The sequence below is a fragment of the Chiloscyllium punctatum genome, chromosome 42, assembly GCF_047496795.1.
Source record: "Chiloscyllium punctatum isolate Juve2018m chromosome 42, sChiPun1.3, whole genome shotgun sequence".
Lineage (NCBI taxonomy): Eukaryota > Metazoa > Chordata > Chondrichthyes > Orectolobiformes > Hemiscylliidae > Chiloscyllium > Chiloscyllium punctatum.
This window is the reverse complement of record NC_092780.1, coordinates 40,813,045-40,827,454: the sequence shown is the minus strand read 5'-3', so window position 1 is coordinate 40,827,454 and position 14,410 is coordinate 40,813,045. Positions and strand designations below refer to the sequence as shown.

The window sequence follows — 14,410 nt, the reverse complement described above, 5'->3', positions numbered from 1 at the left end:
AGCTCATTCCATACATGCACCACCCTCTGTGTGAAAAAGATGCCCCTCAGGTCCCTTTTATATCTTTCCCACTGACCTTAAACCTATGCCCTCTAATTATGGACTCCCTGCATGCCGCCTTTTCTTGATTAACCCACATTTGTCCTGATGATTATTAATTTTGTCTACAGTAATGATATATTTAAAGGAAAGCTAGATAACTAAATGGGAGAGAAAGGAATAGAAGATTATACTGATAGGACTGGTTAGAGTGGAGTAAGACCAGACTCAGTGCAGCACAAATCCATCAGTTGGGTTACACTGTTGATCCAAAGGTCTCCTTCTTTGGCTCAGTGTCAGTATTGCCTGAAACCACTCCTGAGAGGCAGCTGGAGATGATTTAAGGTGGTGAAGGTGCTATATAAATGTACATTTTTACAGGTAGATGGGCAGTGCTAACTTGACAGACAGAGGGATAGCCTACCAATCTTTCACCAGATACTTGCTGCCCCATAGTAATTTCTGCCTGTAAAATCTACATGTATAAATTAATGGAGAAAAGTTGCATTTCGGAAAGAAAAATCTTAAATAAAAATTCTACTTATTGGGAGATAGATTTAAAAATAAACAGTAGACCAGTAATGAACGATGTCTGTGCTCCTAGACAAAGCTGCTGATTCACTTGGCTTGTAAGGTCTGAACAGGACTGATTGATTGTTTTAACAATTGAGATGAATCACTCAGCTTCGTCTATACTGCAATTGATGTAAGCTAGGAAACGAGGCAAGAGCTGCTTTTATGTTTCTATCACTCCCCTGAGGGAGAGACCCTGCTCTGATGACTGCCAGGCAGTCACACTCCTGAGGAAATTTTACTTTGCAATTGCAAGGTTACAAAGGGGTACAGACAATAGCAAGGTTGAAGGTCGATGAGATTTTTCCTTTGCCTTTGTGAGGGCTGCCAATCCTGCAGCTCCCAAACTGACGTCATCTTTGAAACTGCCTGCAGGTCGTAACCCTGAGTCCAGCTAATCAGTTCTCTCCCTCCACCTGCTCCAGGGCTGGGGGCTAGCATCTCTGAAGTCAGAGTTAAAAAGCCGGGTGAAGAACAGAGGGAAACTCTCCAGGGCATTTCATCCCCCCAGATTTTTCTGTTTAATTCTTGTCTGTCCCAGGAGATAGGAAGTGCTTTGTCATGATGCTCCAGGCATCGTGAGTGTGAGGCCAGCTAGTCTCTGCCTGGTTGAAATGTCAGATGTAAACAGGAAATATGGTCAGGAATGTTTGGCTGTCAGACTAGAAACTCCCGGACTGATGTATTCACTGCTTAGCAATTCTCTGTGGCCTCCTCCCTTACTTCAACATTCTCCTGAAATTTCTCCATTCACTTTTAATCACTGTTACTGTTACTGATCCTTCTCCTGGTGGAAATTGTTTCTTCCTCACTCCTCTATCAAAACCTTCCATGATTGTGAACGCCTCTATTAAATCACTCTTAACTTGATTCTCTGCTTGAAGGAACACAATCTTAGCCTCTCCACTTTGAGGCGCTTCCCCCACTTCTTGACTGCATTCAAAACAGTTATGATATCCCTTCACTCTCTGAGTCATAACCTCGCCCTGACCCACCCTCAAACACCTCAACATGTTGTAGATCCTGAGAGGTTGCCACTGCTGCCCCCAAAGTTCTTGTTGCCTTTCTGTGGACAACTTAACCACTCTTTTGCCACCCACCTCCAAACACTGCAGAGACCTTTAGGTCATGTTTCTATTCAAAAATGTTCCACAAACATCAGGATGCTTGACCCTTAATAATAATGTTGCTGGATGATGCAAGTTCCTTGGTCATGCTACTTTTTAATGAGAGTGGACAACACAACTCAGGATCTGACTCACCAAATTTGGATACCTGGCTGGTTTTGGCTGTAGCACCAATTCAATATGTTCAGGTGTATGCAGCCACATATCCAACTCAGCACTTTCCAAATCCATGACCACTATCCCCTAAAAGGACAAGGATAGCTGATGCATGCGAACATCACCATTTCAAGATCCAAGTCATTCACCATCCTGATTTGGAAATATATTGCTGGTTCTCCAGTGTCGTTGGGTCAAAATTCTAGAGTTCCCTCACTAACAGCACTGAGGTGTAACTGAATGAAGTGCCACACTGGTTCTGTGTATGCAGCAGCCTGTACTTATTGAATTGGGGCCAGCAATGGATAAATGCAATGGAGAAAATGAGGCAAGATATTGTGAGGACCTCTCATAGCCACCCCACAAATCTGCAAGTAAACATTCTGCAACACTTGATATAAAGCCATGGCCACGTTGAACATTGGCATGTTCATCACCATTACAGCTCGATGCTTGGCTCAATATTAAAAACATTGAAATTACTTTTACCAATAGTGTGAGCAAGTCCAGGTTACTATGAGCGGACTGAATGATAGACAGTTTGGGGGGATTTAAAATGCCCCCGTGGATTGTGTGCTAGCTGCGTCTGAGCACACCTCCACATGCAGCTAGCACCAACTGGACTGCAAGTGAAGCCAGATTCTGATGCAATCTTCAGCAATGCTCTGGGTCAGAGGGAATTTTGTTAAAATACTGATCCTGAAAGACAGCAATTACAGAGAACAGACACAGCAACTCTAAGTTGGAAAGGCTGGAAAGAATTACACTGAATACCTCTTTGATGACCAGTATGATAATCTCAATCTTTATAAACAGATCACCCATTAATAAACCAGGTTTCAGTCTGGTCTTCATTCAAAAGCATGGATAACAAATAACCATTTACTTTTAAACAGAGACCAAGTCAATAAGACTATTTTCAAAAATTAATTAATTTTGGTTACTTCTCTCAACTGGATAGATTCAAATTGGTTTCGGAGTCAAGATTAGAGTGGTGCTGGAAAAGCACAGCAGGTCAGGCAGCATCTGAGCAGCAGGAAAATCGATGTTTCGGGCAAAAGTCCTTCATCCACTTACGTCAAATTGTTGTAAGCTAAAAAACTGTTCAGTCACCCATACATTTTGTTAGTGAAACACACAATTCCTTCTGAATGAGCTGATCTCCAGAACACTATCTAGTTCAGAGACAGATTGCATTTATTGGCGCCTATGGAGCACGACCAATTAAGTAGACTAAGAATGCTAAGGATCTGAACTTTGTTGAAACTTCAAAATTCTTGACTGAAAAGTCCCAGCAAACACTGAAGCTGGTGAGAATCTCCAAATATTCCCGGAACAACGCATTTAGATTTAAACAGCAAACCATCCAGAGCACACATTACAGAAGCATCAAAGCAAACCTGACATTGAGTTACTTATGATGATATTAGGACAGGTGTGAAATAGAAGATAAGGGACACTTTTATGAAAGAGAGTGCGGTACAGAGATTAAGGAAGGCACTAAGCGCCCAGGCAGATATAAAAAGTGGACCAATCAAAATCAGGGATGCAACCAGAGGCCTGAACTAAAGAAACACAGAACTGTAACAAAACAAAAGAGCTGTGGATGCTGGAGATCTGAAACAAAAATGTGGTGAAAGATTACTGGCAAAACTCAGTAGTTCTGGCAGCATCTGTGGGAAGAAAGCAGAGTTAATGTCTTGAGTCCACTAACTCTTCATCAGATCTGTTTAGAGGCGGAGGGGTTCCCAAGTCGTGTTCAAACAGTGTGATAGAAATTTATATATCCACTTCAAAGAGGCAGTGAACATCTCTGTTTAACATCTCACTCAAAAGATAAACGTAGAACAGCATACATTCCTTCAGTTCTGCTTTGAGGTGGCATCAGCCTCCAATGATTGATTCAACTATTAGATTGGGAGAATTAAAACTGAGGAGTGAGACATCAATCTGAAAGGTGTGAAATTGGGAATCTTTATATCAGAATCAGAGAGAAGCGTTTCTGGCATGTAGATATCTTGAATAAGTTGAATGGATGAAAACTGTTTCCCATAACCTTCCATTACACTTCATAATGCTGAGGTTCTGCAGACAAAGATAGTAATTTACAGCTTATTTTGCTTATCCCTCGCCCTCTCCTCAAAGGTAATGGCTAACAATTTATAAGGAATTGCCACTCCACAAAAAAAATCAGTCAACAAATAATCTCCAGTAGATTGCATGAACTGATAAAAACATTTCCACAACACTGACACATAATGTATTTGAAGAAGGCATTCCATAGTTCCAGGGAGCTGCCTGCAAGTCCTAGGAATCCTTCAGCATTCCTGACACAATCTCAGAAACCTAACCTCCCAACAACCTAAAATCAATGTCAGCTACTTAAAGAAAGTTGGCAGGCAGAGGCTTCAGCATTAGCGGTGGAGGAGCCTGAAGCCAGGACCCCGGCAACCGAGGATTGGTGGCAGCATCTTGAGGATCATTGAAGGGGGAGGAGGAGGTATGAGACCAGGCCCATGGCTCCGGCTTGGATGCAACAGTTGTGATTGTGGGAGTGGCAACGATGGCAGGAGTGAGTCCCTGGCTGAGACCCTGGTGCTCTGATGTCAAGCAGCGAATGGAAGAGTAGCAGAGAATCAACAAGAAGAGGGAAAGGTGAACTCCACTGCAGTAAAATCTTGCATTATATTGTATTTCAAGAGACAATTATATTGCATTTCCATGTGGAGATGAAGTCCCACCTTCACATTGAGAATATCCTCCATCGTGTTGTCTGGCACTATCACCTTGCTAAATGGGACAGACTTCAAACCAATCTAACAACAAGACTGGGCACCCATGAGGCACTGTGGGGTATCAACAGCAGCAGAACTGTACTCCAACACAATCTGTAACCTCATGGCCTAGCATATCCCCCACTCAACTCAAGGGATCAACCCTGGTTCAAAGGAGAGTGCAGGAGGGCATGCCAAGAGCAGCATCAGGAATACCTAAAAATGAGGTGTCAACCTGGTGAAGCTATCAAATAGGACTACTTACATGCCAAACACCATAAACAGCAGGTGATAGACAGAGCTAAGCAATCCCACAACCAATGGACCAGATCTAAGTTCTGCAGTCCTTCTACATCTAGTCGTGAATGGTGGTGGACAATTAAACAACTCACTGGAGGAGGAAGCTCCACAAATATCCCCATCCTCAGTGATAGAGAGGCCCAGCACATCAGTGCAAAAGATAAGGCACATGCATTCACAACAATCTCCAGTCAAAAGTGCCGACTGGATGATCCATCTCAAGATCCTCCAGTGGTCCCCAGCATCATAGATACGAGTCTCCAGCCAATTCGATTCACTCCATGTGATATCAATAAACAGCTGGAGGCACTGGATATTGCAAAGGCAACGGGCCCTGATAACATTCCGTCAATAGTAGTGAAGACTTGTGCTCCAGAACTTGCTGCTCCCTTAGCCAAACTCATTCAGTACAGTTACAATACTGGCATCTATCCAACAATGTTGAAAATTGCCCAGGTATGTCCTGTACACAAAAAGCAGGACAAATCCAACCTGGCCAATTACTGCTCAATCAGTCTATTGTCCATTGTCAGTAAAATGATGGAAGGGGTAATCAACAATGCTATCAAGCAGCATCTGCTCAGGAACAACCTGCTCAGTAACGCCAAGGTCACTCAGCTCCTGATCTCATTACAGCCTTGGTTCAAACATGGACAAAAGAGCTGAGCTCCAGAGGTGAGGTGAGAGTGACAGCCCTTGACATCAAGGCTGCATTTGACCGAGTATGGCATCAAGGAGCCCTGACAAAAACTGGAAGCAATGGGTATCAGGGGGCAAACACTCCATTGGTTAGAGTCATACCTGGCACAAAGGAAGATGATTATGGTTGTGGAAGGTCAGTCACCTCAGCAGGAGTCCCTCCAACAGTCTTCAGCTGCTTCATCAATGACCTTCCCTCTGTCATAAGGTCAGAAGTGGGGATGTTTGCCGATGATTGCACAGTGTTCAGCACAATTCAGGAGTCCCCAGATACTAAAGAAATCTGTGCTCAAATGCAACAAGATCTGGACCATATCCAGGCTTATGCTGACAAGTGACAAGTAACATTCATACCACACAAATGCCAGACAATAACAATCACCAATTAGAGATACTCTAACCACCGCCCCTTGATATTCAACAGTATTAGCATCACTGAATCCCCCATTGTCAATATCCTTGGGGTTACCATTAACCAGAAACTCAACTGGATTCACCACATAAACACAGTGGCTACAAGAGCAGGTCAGAGACTAGGGATACTGCAGCGAGTAACCTACCTCCTGACATCCCAAAGTCTATCCACCATCTACAAGGCACAAGTCAAGATTGTGATGGAATACTCCCCACTTGCCTGGATGGGTGTAGCTCCAACCACACTCAAGAAGCTTGACACCATCCACGACAAAGCAACCCGCTTGACTGGCACCACCTCTACAAACATTCAATCCACCACCAGTGCTCAGTAGCAGCAGTGTGCACTATCTAAAAGATGCACTGCAGAAATTCACCAAAGATCCTTAGACAGCACCTTCCAAATCCACAACCACTGCCATCTAGAAGGACAAGGGCAGCAGTTACTTGGGAACACCACCACTTGCAAGGTCACCTCCAAGCCACTCACCACCATGGAAATATATTGCCATTCCTTTACAGTCATTGAGTCAAAATCCTAGAATTCCCTCCCTACCGGCATTGTGGGTCAACCCACAGCAAGTGGACTGCAACGATTCAAGAAGACAGCTCAGCACCGCTTTCTCAAGGGCAAATAGCAATGGGCTATCAATGCTGGCCAGCCAGCGACACCCAAATCTCACAAATGAATTAAGAAAATATGGTGCTGGAGTAATGGCGACACTTTGTGTTTTGCATGCGAGAAACCACTTTTCACTGTATTTTTATATAATGTGACAATAAATCTAAATCTAAATCCAAAACCTTAGTGTTAGTGGATCAATAAATACAGAAAAAAGGTATAAAATTTGATCATCTTATAAATCTCCTCTCAGAAACCATGACCCACCCACCCTCTCCCTCAAGCTCAAAGAACCACTCATCCACAAGGAGGACGTGAGCATCAGATAATTCTTTTCCATTTATTGACAGCAACTTGCTTATTACAATATGCAATACCTTTATCATTCTGTATTGCTGTGTCTTAAAAGAGAAAGCTTAGAGTAACCTGCATGGTTCTTTTACTATTACTATGCAGAGAGATCATTGATTATTCATGATGGTGCTCTGGATTCCACATGTCATGGGCAATGCCATGTGAGGTCAGCAAGTTACAATAAATATTAAACTCACACCATCTTGTAAAAATCAGTCTGGAGATGTTATGTCAGATCGGAGAGTGAGGGGTGACCTTATGAAATCATGAAAGGTATGGATAGGGTAAATAGACAAGGTCTTTTTCCCAGGGTAGGGGAGCCCAAAACCAGAGGGCATGGATTTAAGGGGGAAAGATTTAAAAAGGACCTGAGGGGCAACATTTTCACTTAGAGGGTACTGCGTGCATGGAATGAGCTGTCAGAGGAAGTCGTGGAGGCTGGTATAATTACAATATTTAAAAGGCATCTGGATGAATATATGAATCGGAAGGGTTTAGAGCGATATGGGCCAAATGCTAGCAAATGGGACAGATTGGGATGTCTGGTTGGCATGGATGAGTTGGACCAAAGGGTCTGTTTCTGTGCTGTATGATTATGGCTTTGTGTGTGTTATAGTTATTGTTCATCTCTGATACAATATGAGAGCTGCATTGATGGCAAGGATAAAGATTGAGCACCGGCTGTAAAAACCTTTCAGTACATCATGGAAACAAAAATAGTTTTGTTTGTTATCTTTCATGTCCTGTGTTCAAGCAAACTCATGACACAGTAATCACTGCCACTTGTAGTTTGTACTTAGTAATTTCCTCATGCCTGAAGGGATTGTGGGAAGGGCAGGGCAACAAAATGATCAAAACCTTTCTCAAAGAGGTAGTAAATTTTAAGAATTGTCTTAAAGGAGGAGTGGAGAAATGTAAGAAGGGAATTATAGAGATTTGGGCCTCGCCAGCCCACTCCATCAACAATGGAGTGTTTTATTTTAAATAAAACAGAAGAACTGGAGATGCTGTAAATCAGGAACAAGTCAGAAATTCTTGGAAAAGCTCAGCAGGTCTGGCAGCATCTGTGAAGAGAATTCAGAGTTCATGTTTCGGGTCTAGTGACCTTTCCTCAGAACTGAGGAAGTGTGTGAGTGTGTTCATTTGTTCTTTCACAAATGTGGATGCCGCTGGTAAGGCCATTATTTATTTTCATGGAAATCAGGAATGTTGAAGGACCCTGAATTCGAGGAGCCTACCAATCTCAGAGAGGTCAGTTGAGTCAATTGGGGAAACTAAGGGGAAATGGGCTTATGGAGATTGGAAAAATGGGATGAGAACTTTTATTTTTAAAAATTGTGCTCTTCTTAATGAGGAACTAGTGCTCAAGAAGAACAAACCATTTTCCTGGCACATACGACAATTGAGTACCTGAGCTGGGTTGATTTTAAATCGAAACATTTGTATTTCTTCACAGGGGTCACATGAATTGACATTCAGTCCACGTGATTTGTCTAGCACTGTGACAGGGCAGTTTACGTATCTAAAGCTACAGCTGTGTTTACAGAACAGAGCAGCACAGTAGAAGTGACCCCATTTGACCCACCATGTCTGTGTAGTATTAACCAATGAAGTCCTATTTGCCTGGTCTAGATCATTGATACCATTCCATTTGAGCCAGCTGATTTGTTAATGCTTCTGCCTTGGTATCCTCTCCATATCTATGTGCTCTACACCACATCTTGAAGGCTTCTTGCCTTATTTGTTTCTTCTTGTCTTCCTCCCCAGTATTCACTGTTAGCTTTCTGCCTTGTCTATATTCAGTATAACCCTTTATCTTTCCTGGGTTCTCTCTGCTCTTCTGTCACCCCTGTTCTTTTTCTGTTGTCTCTTTCCATTTTTGTTTATTTTAACTGAAGAGCACACAATTTTTAATAATAATCTCCTATGGCACTACATATGGTACGAAAGATTTAAAAAACTCCTTTATAGTAAATATGGTAAGCATTAAGAGGTGATTGAAACAAGGCATTTAAAATGATTAAAGTAGTTGATATGGCGAATAAAAAGAAACTATTTTCTCTGGTGGCAACATCTGGAATAAAGGGACTGAAGCTTAAAATTAAAGCCTGACCATATTGTCAGGAAGCACTTCTTCATACAAAATGTAATGGAAGTCCAGGACTCTCCCCTCTAAGGTAGTTGAGGCTTCAGGTTAAAAATTTCAGTACTGATTTTTGTTAAGCAAAACTAATAGCAGCAGTCTCTACCACCCAGAAGGACAAAGACAGCAGATTCCTGGAAATTCCTTTATCTGCAAGCTCCCCTTCAAGCCATACACTGTCATGACTCAAAAATATATCACCATTCCTTCAGTGTCACTGGATCAAAATCCTAGAAGTGCCTTTGTAATAACATTGTGGATGTACCTACCCTCATTAGGTTACAGCAGTTCAAAAAGACAGCTCAATCTTCTCAAGGATAAGAAATGCTGGCCTAGCTATATTCCTGTGAATGAATATAAAAAGAAAGCTACAGAGTCAAGGTGGGCACTTGAATTATGGTGTAGATAAAAACCGCAATCTGATTGAATGGTGGAACAGGTGCATGGGACTCAATGGCTGACCTCTTCTCCTATGTTTAATCAAGAATATCAGCTCATCAGAACATATCTGGTCTCCCTGCTATAGGAAGGATGTTGTGAAATTTAAAGGGAAAATCTGAAAACATTTACAAGGATGTTCTAGGGTTTGAGCTGTAGGGAGAGGCTGAATAGGCTGGGGCTATTTTCCCTGGAGCATTGGACGCTGAGAAGTGACCTTATAGAGGTTTATAAAATCATGAGGGACAGGAGAGGTGAAGAAACAAGGTTTCTTTTTCCCCTGGGTTGGGGGAGTCCAAAACTAGAGGGAATAAGTTTAGGGTAAGAGGGGAAAGATTTAAAAAGGGATCTAAGGGGCAACATTTTCATCCATAAGGTAGTGCTTGTATGGAATGAGCTGCCAGAGGAAATGGTGGAGGCTGGTACAAATACAGCATTTAAAAGGCACCTGATGATGGGTATATGAATAGGAAGGACTTAGAGGGGTATGGACCAAATGCTGGTAAATGGGAAAAGATTTATTTTAAGATATCTGGTCAGCATGGTTGGGCCCAAGGGTCTGTTTCCATGCTGTACATCTCTATGACTCTATTGATTTTTGTGCTGCATGACTCTATGCTGACGTGGCTAATACATGCAAGTGGGTAGCTGCATTCACAATTCAAGGAGGTCAAGAAGAAGGTCAAGAGAACACCCCAATGTGGTAGATCAAGATGAACCCTGTTTTTCTAATCTAATCAACCAAGCACAGTCTGCACACAATACTGTAGAAGTAGTGGATTCTTGCGCATCCTTTACAGCAAGTCAAGGAAATTTTGTCACCATCCACACAACCCATCCACCTCTACGACTTCAACAGATGACCTGGGACCCCTTAATCTTAGTTCATGGTATCTGAAGAATCCAGTTTTCCAATCCAGTGTAAGCACTACACTCTCACTAATGGATCATACAAAAGCTTTCGTTTTTCAGTACTGTTGGATCTGCTCTAGTGAGGCCACCTCTCATACCTGTGCATCAACAATGTCTACCCTTGTCCTTGACTAAAATCAACAGAGTTCTTGACCTGTCTTTCCCAATTTCCACACTTTCCACCCATCTCCCACCCTCCCAAGATCACAAAGTTCTCCATACAGGCTCCCTCAAGAGGATACAGCCTTGTGACATTAACTCTGACTATTTCTCCATAGGCACTGCCAGACCTACTGAGCATTTTCCACCATTTTCTGTTCCTATATCAACAGAACTTGTTTAGAAATGGAGCAAATTGTTTTTAAAGCTGTGTACCAGATTCTCAACCTAGACCCTCATTTTGGCGACATAAATCTGCCATCCCAGTCAATCAATCCACAGTGAGTATGCATATTCTGAAGTCTGCTTGTGCTGCCTATGAGGAGCTTTACTTTGAACCCTCGCTGTTTGAAGCCTTATTACATAACTGTTTATATATAAAGTGATTTAATCACAACTGTGAGAAAAGCAGTTTTGTATCTGTGTCTAAACAAATGCACTCATATATTGTTGCATCAAATTATTTTGCAAGGCTTATGTTCAGGGTAATATTTATACAGTGAGAGATCAGTACTACAATCAGACTTTGTCCCATTTCCTATCTGAAACATGTCCTAACGATGAAAACCTTGGAAAAACAAAGGCTTGCAGTGCCTTAAATGTAGCAAAATGTCTCCAGCGATTTCACAGGAGCATTATCAGTGTTTGACATTGGGCAATTTATGGAAAGCTTGATCAAGGAGGCAGGCTTTAAGGAGCACCTCAAAAGGAGCAGCAGAAAATGGAGAGTTGCAGAACTTTCGGAGGGAATTCCAGAGCATTTGATCACAAGCCTTGATGAGTGAGGAAATTTCCTTTCTTTACCTTATAACAGTATCGCAGAGTCAGGGATGAAGACCATCCTGTTGGACAGCTTCCTGTCACACTGGGTGTGGGAGTCACTGCGGCTGGTCCAGTTCCTGGATCAACAGAGGTTGCTAGGTTCTGCCTGCAGATGTACTTGGCCCTGAAGCTGTTGCAATCTTTCACATCCCATAATCCAACAGAATTTCCTGTGGCCAGCACCACACAACCGCCTTTATAACCTGCAACAGAAGGCTCAGTTCATACATTCAGCATTCCTGTATAACACAGCAAACCACTAGCCAGGAGGCATCATGCACATGCATCAGATGAGTAGTTTCGCACTATTACAGATTAAAAACAGAAGGTTGATTAAACCCAGTCTCCTTCACGATGTAGTTTCTCACCTGCCTACCTCCTCTGTGACCTGTGGTGAAGCCAGATTAATGTGCAGGACAAATAGTCCTTTAAATATGGCTGGGTTTTCTATCACTGCAGTGTTCCCAGACCAAACAGCAAAAGACCTCATTACTGTACCTGAAACGTAAAAGCTATTCACCCTTTACCCCAAACCCATTTCCACAGATTCCTTGTAAGTGTTTCAGATTCTGTAGTTGGTTCATGTGGTTTCTGGAGTGGGAAGCACAGAAATATTTAAAATAAGAAGTGACAAACAGCAAAACCCTGGCTTTTAAGAGTGAGCCGGATACACGATTGCCACATACTGTTCAGGCATTCTTTACTTGTTGAAGACTTTCAGTGATTTTGTTTTCCCCCACAGTAAAAGGAACAGGAAGATCAGGGCCCTGGGACTTAGTCCCTTTCCTGCTTGGATTTTTGGCAAAAGGCAATAAGCCTGAATAGTTGAGATAGGCCAAAATAACAGCCAAGATTTACGAATGAATCGATATGAGACTGAATGAATAGTTCAGACAATGAATGGTAGTAAACACACTGTTCTGTCAAACTACAACACAATACAACCTTAGGGGATGTAAGAAATTTCAATAATTACATTGTAAACTACTTTCAGCTGGCAAATGTACATTAAGTGTAATGGTTTAACATTCGTCAGTATGAAGCTGGACCGAACACTCTGGAATTTGCTGCAATTGGTATCCCACTGCCAAAAATAAGCTTTCTTTTGCTCAAGGCAGTTTCCACCCCTGCAGTTTACATTAACACTTTAATACCACCATGACCTGCCTAATCATTCAGCCAGCTATTAAACCAGAAATAAAAAAATATAAAGGAGCTATCCCACCAACTCCCCCCACCTCTGCCACTGGTTTAGTAGCTAAATCATGGTATGACAACCACATAGACCTTCAGGATAAATAGCTTAGCAGAGTTACTGTTTCAGGTCCAGTGACCCTTTTGAACTGGACCCAAAACGTTAACTCTGATTTCTCTCCACAGAAGCTCCACAGAACTTCGGAGCCTTTCCAGCAATTTCTGTTTTTGTTTCCAATTTCCAACAACTGCAATTTATAGAGTCACAGACGTATACAGCATGGAAACAGAACCTTTAGTCCAATTTGTCCATGCTGACAGGAATATCCCAAATTATCTAGTCCCACTTGCCAGCATTTGGACCATATTCCTTAAAACCCTTCCTATTCATGTACCCACTCAGACGTCTTTAAGTTTTTATTTTGTATGTGCGGAGATATTGGGCAAAAGCAAAAATATGCTGAACAAAAATCACCCGTTGAGAATGCTGTTGTTAATGGGGATGAAAGATTATCAGGGGATATGTAGGAACGTAGAGTTGAGGTTAAAATCAGATCAGCCATGATCTTATTGAGCAGATCTGAAGAGCTGGGTGGTCTACTGCTATTCTTTGTTTATATGTCCGTTCGACAGAACCTCCTGATTCAATCAACAACATGGCAATGTTGTAGTTACATTACTCACTACTGTCAAATGGACTGCAGCATTGATTTCAAGCAGCATTGATTTCAAACCTCAGCAGGGGCAATGTGAGAATTTGAGACCTTTTCAATAATATCAGAAAGAAAGATTGGTATGACTAGATTGTTGTAAAAACCCATTAGCAACACAAATTCCCTTTCGGAAAGGAAACTGGCTTCCCTCACCCAGACTGGACTCTATGTCATACCAGCTCCAGGCCAGAGTCCCCCTCAAAAACTCATCCATCCATTTTTTTGTATCAAACACTGCTACAGTGAAGAAGCCCAATGACGAGCATCTCAACTATATCTTGGGATATGCAATAAATGGCTGCTTTGCCAGCAGTGCCCGAATGTCAAAAATACATTTTTAAAAATGGTTTGTGACAGGTCCTCCCAGGTTGTATAAGTGTATAATTTCCAATCAAGTTGCTGAAAAATAAAACTCTGAATGACCACCTTGGATGTTTCCAAAGATCATTTACATTGAGCCATGAAAACCAACTTTGATAAAGGAAAGGGAGAAAGCATCAGTCTATGTAAACAAAACTGCATTGAAATAGCAGTTCAGGGTTCTGCTGCTACTGCACTTACAGTGGAGTTGTATCAATTTGTTTACTTGTCCAGATTGTGTGTATACTTTTATAAGACAAGGCTTCATTATTAACAAGCTGCAGAGCTCAGGTGTCCTTAAACAAAAACCTCAGCAGTTAAAGAGATGAAGGTATTTGCCAGTGTAATTCTACTCAAGCAGTCATCCACTCTCCCTGCATATTTATTTCCTCATCACCAAGTGATATCAGTTCCAGATGTGCCTCATATCAATGTGTGGCCAAAGCAAATAGCAGTCTGCCTGGCTAACTGCTGCCTGCCCAATGACACGTCACAACAGATAGAAGCACTTGGTCTTTTTGTACAAACTTTATCCTTCTCATTTTCCTTACACGGGTGGAAGATGGCATCTGGGTACTGAGTATAGCTAAATGATAAAGGCTGTGGCTCAG

The 14,410-nt window shown here is 42.1% G+C and overlaps 1 protein-coding gene across 1 annotated transcript in view; it reads right to left on the bottom strand.

Annotated features, from left to right (window-relative positions):
• Positions 1-14,410, bottom strand: part of mrc2 (mannose receptor, C-type 2) — a 299,439-nt gene that overhangs the window by 98,112 nt on the left and 186,917 nt on the right. Inside the window, exon 12 of the mRNA XM_072561856.1 lies at positions 11,515-11,735. Coding sequence (XP_072417957.1) covers positions 11,515-11,735 — 221 coding nt within the window. The remainder of the gene's footprint in view (positions 1-11,514; positions 11,736-14,410) is intronic.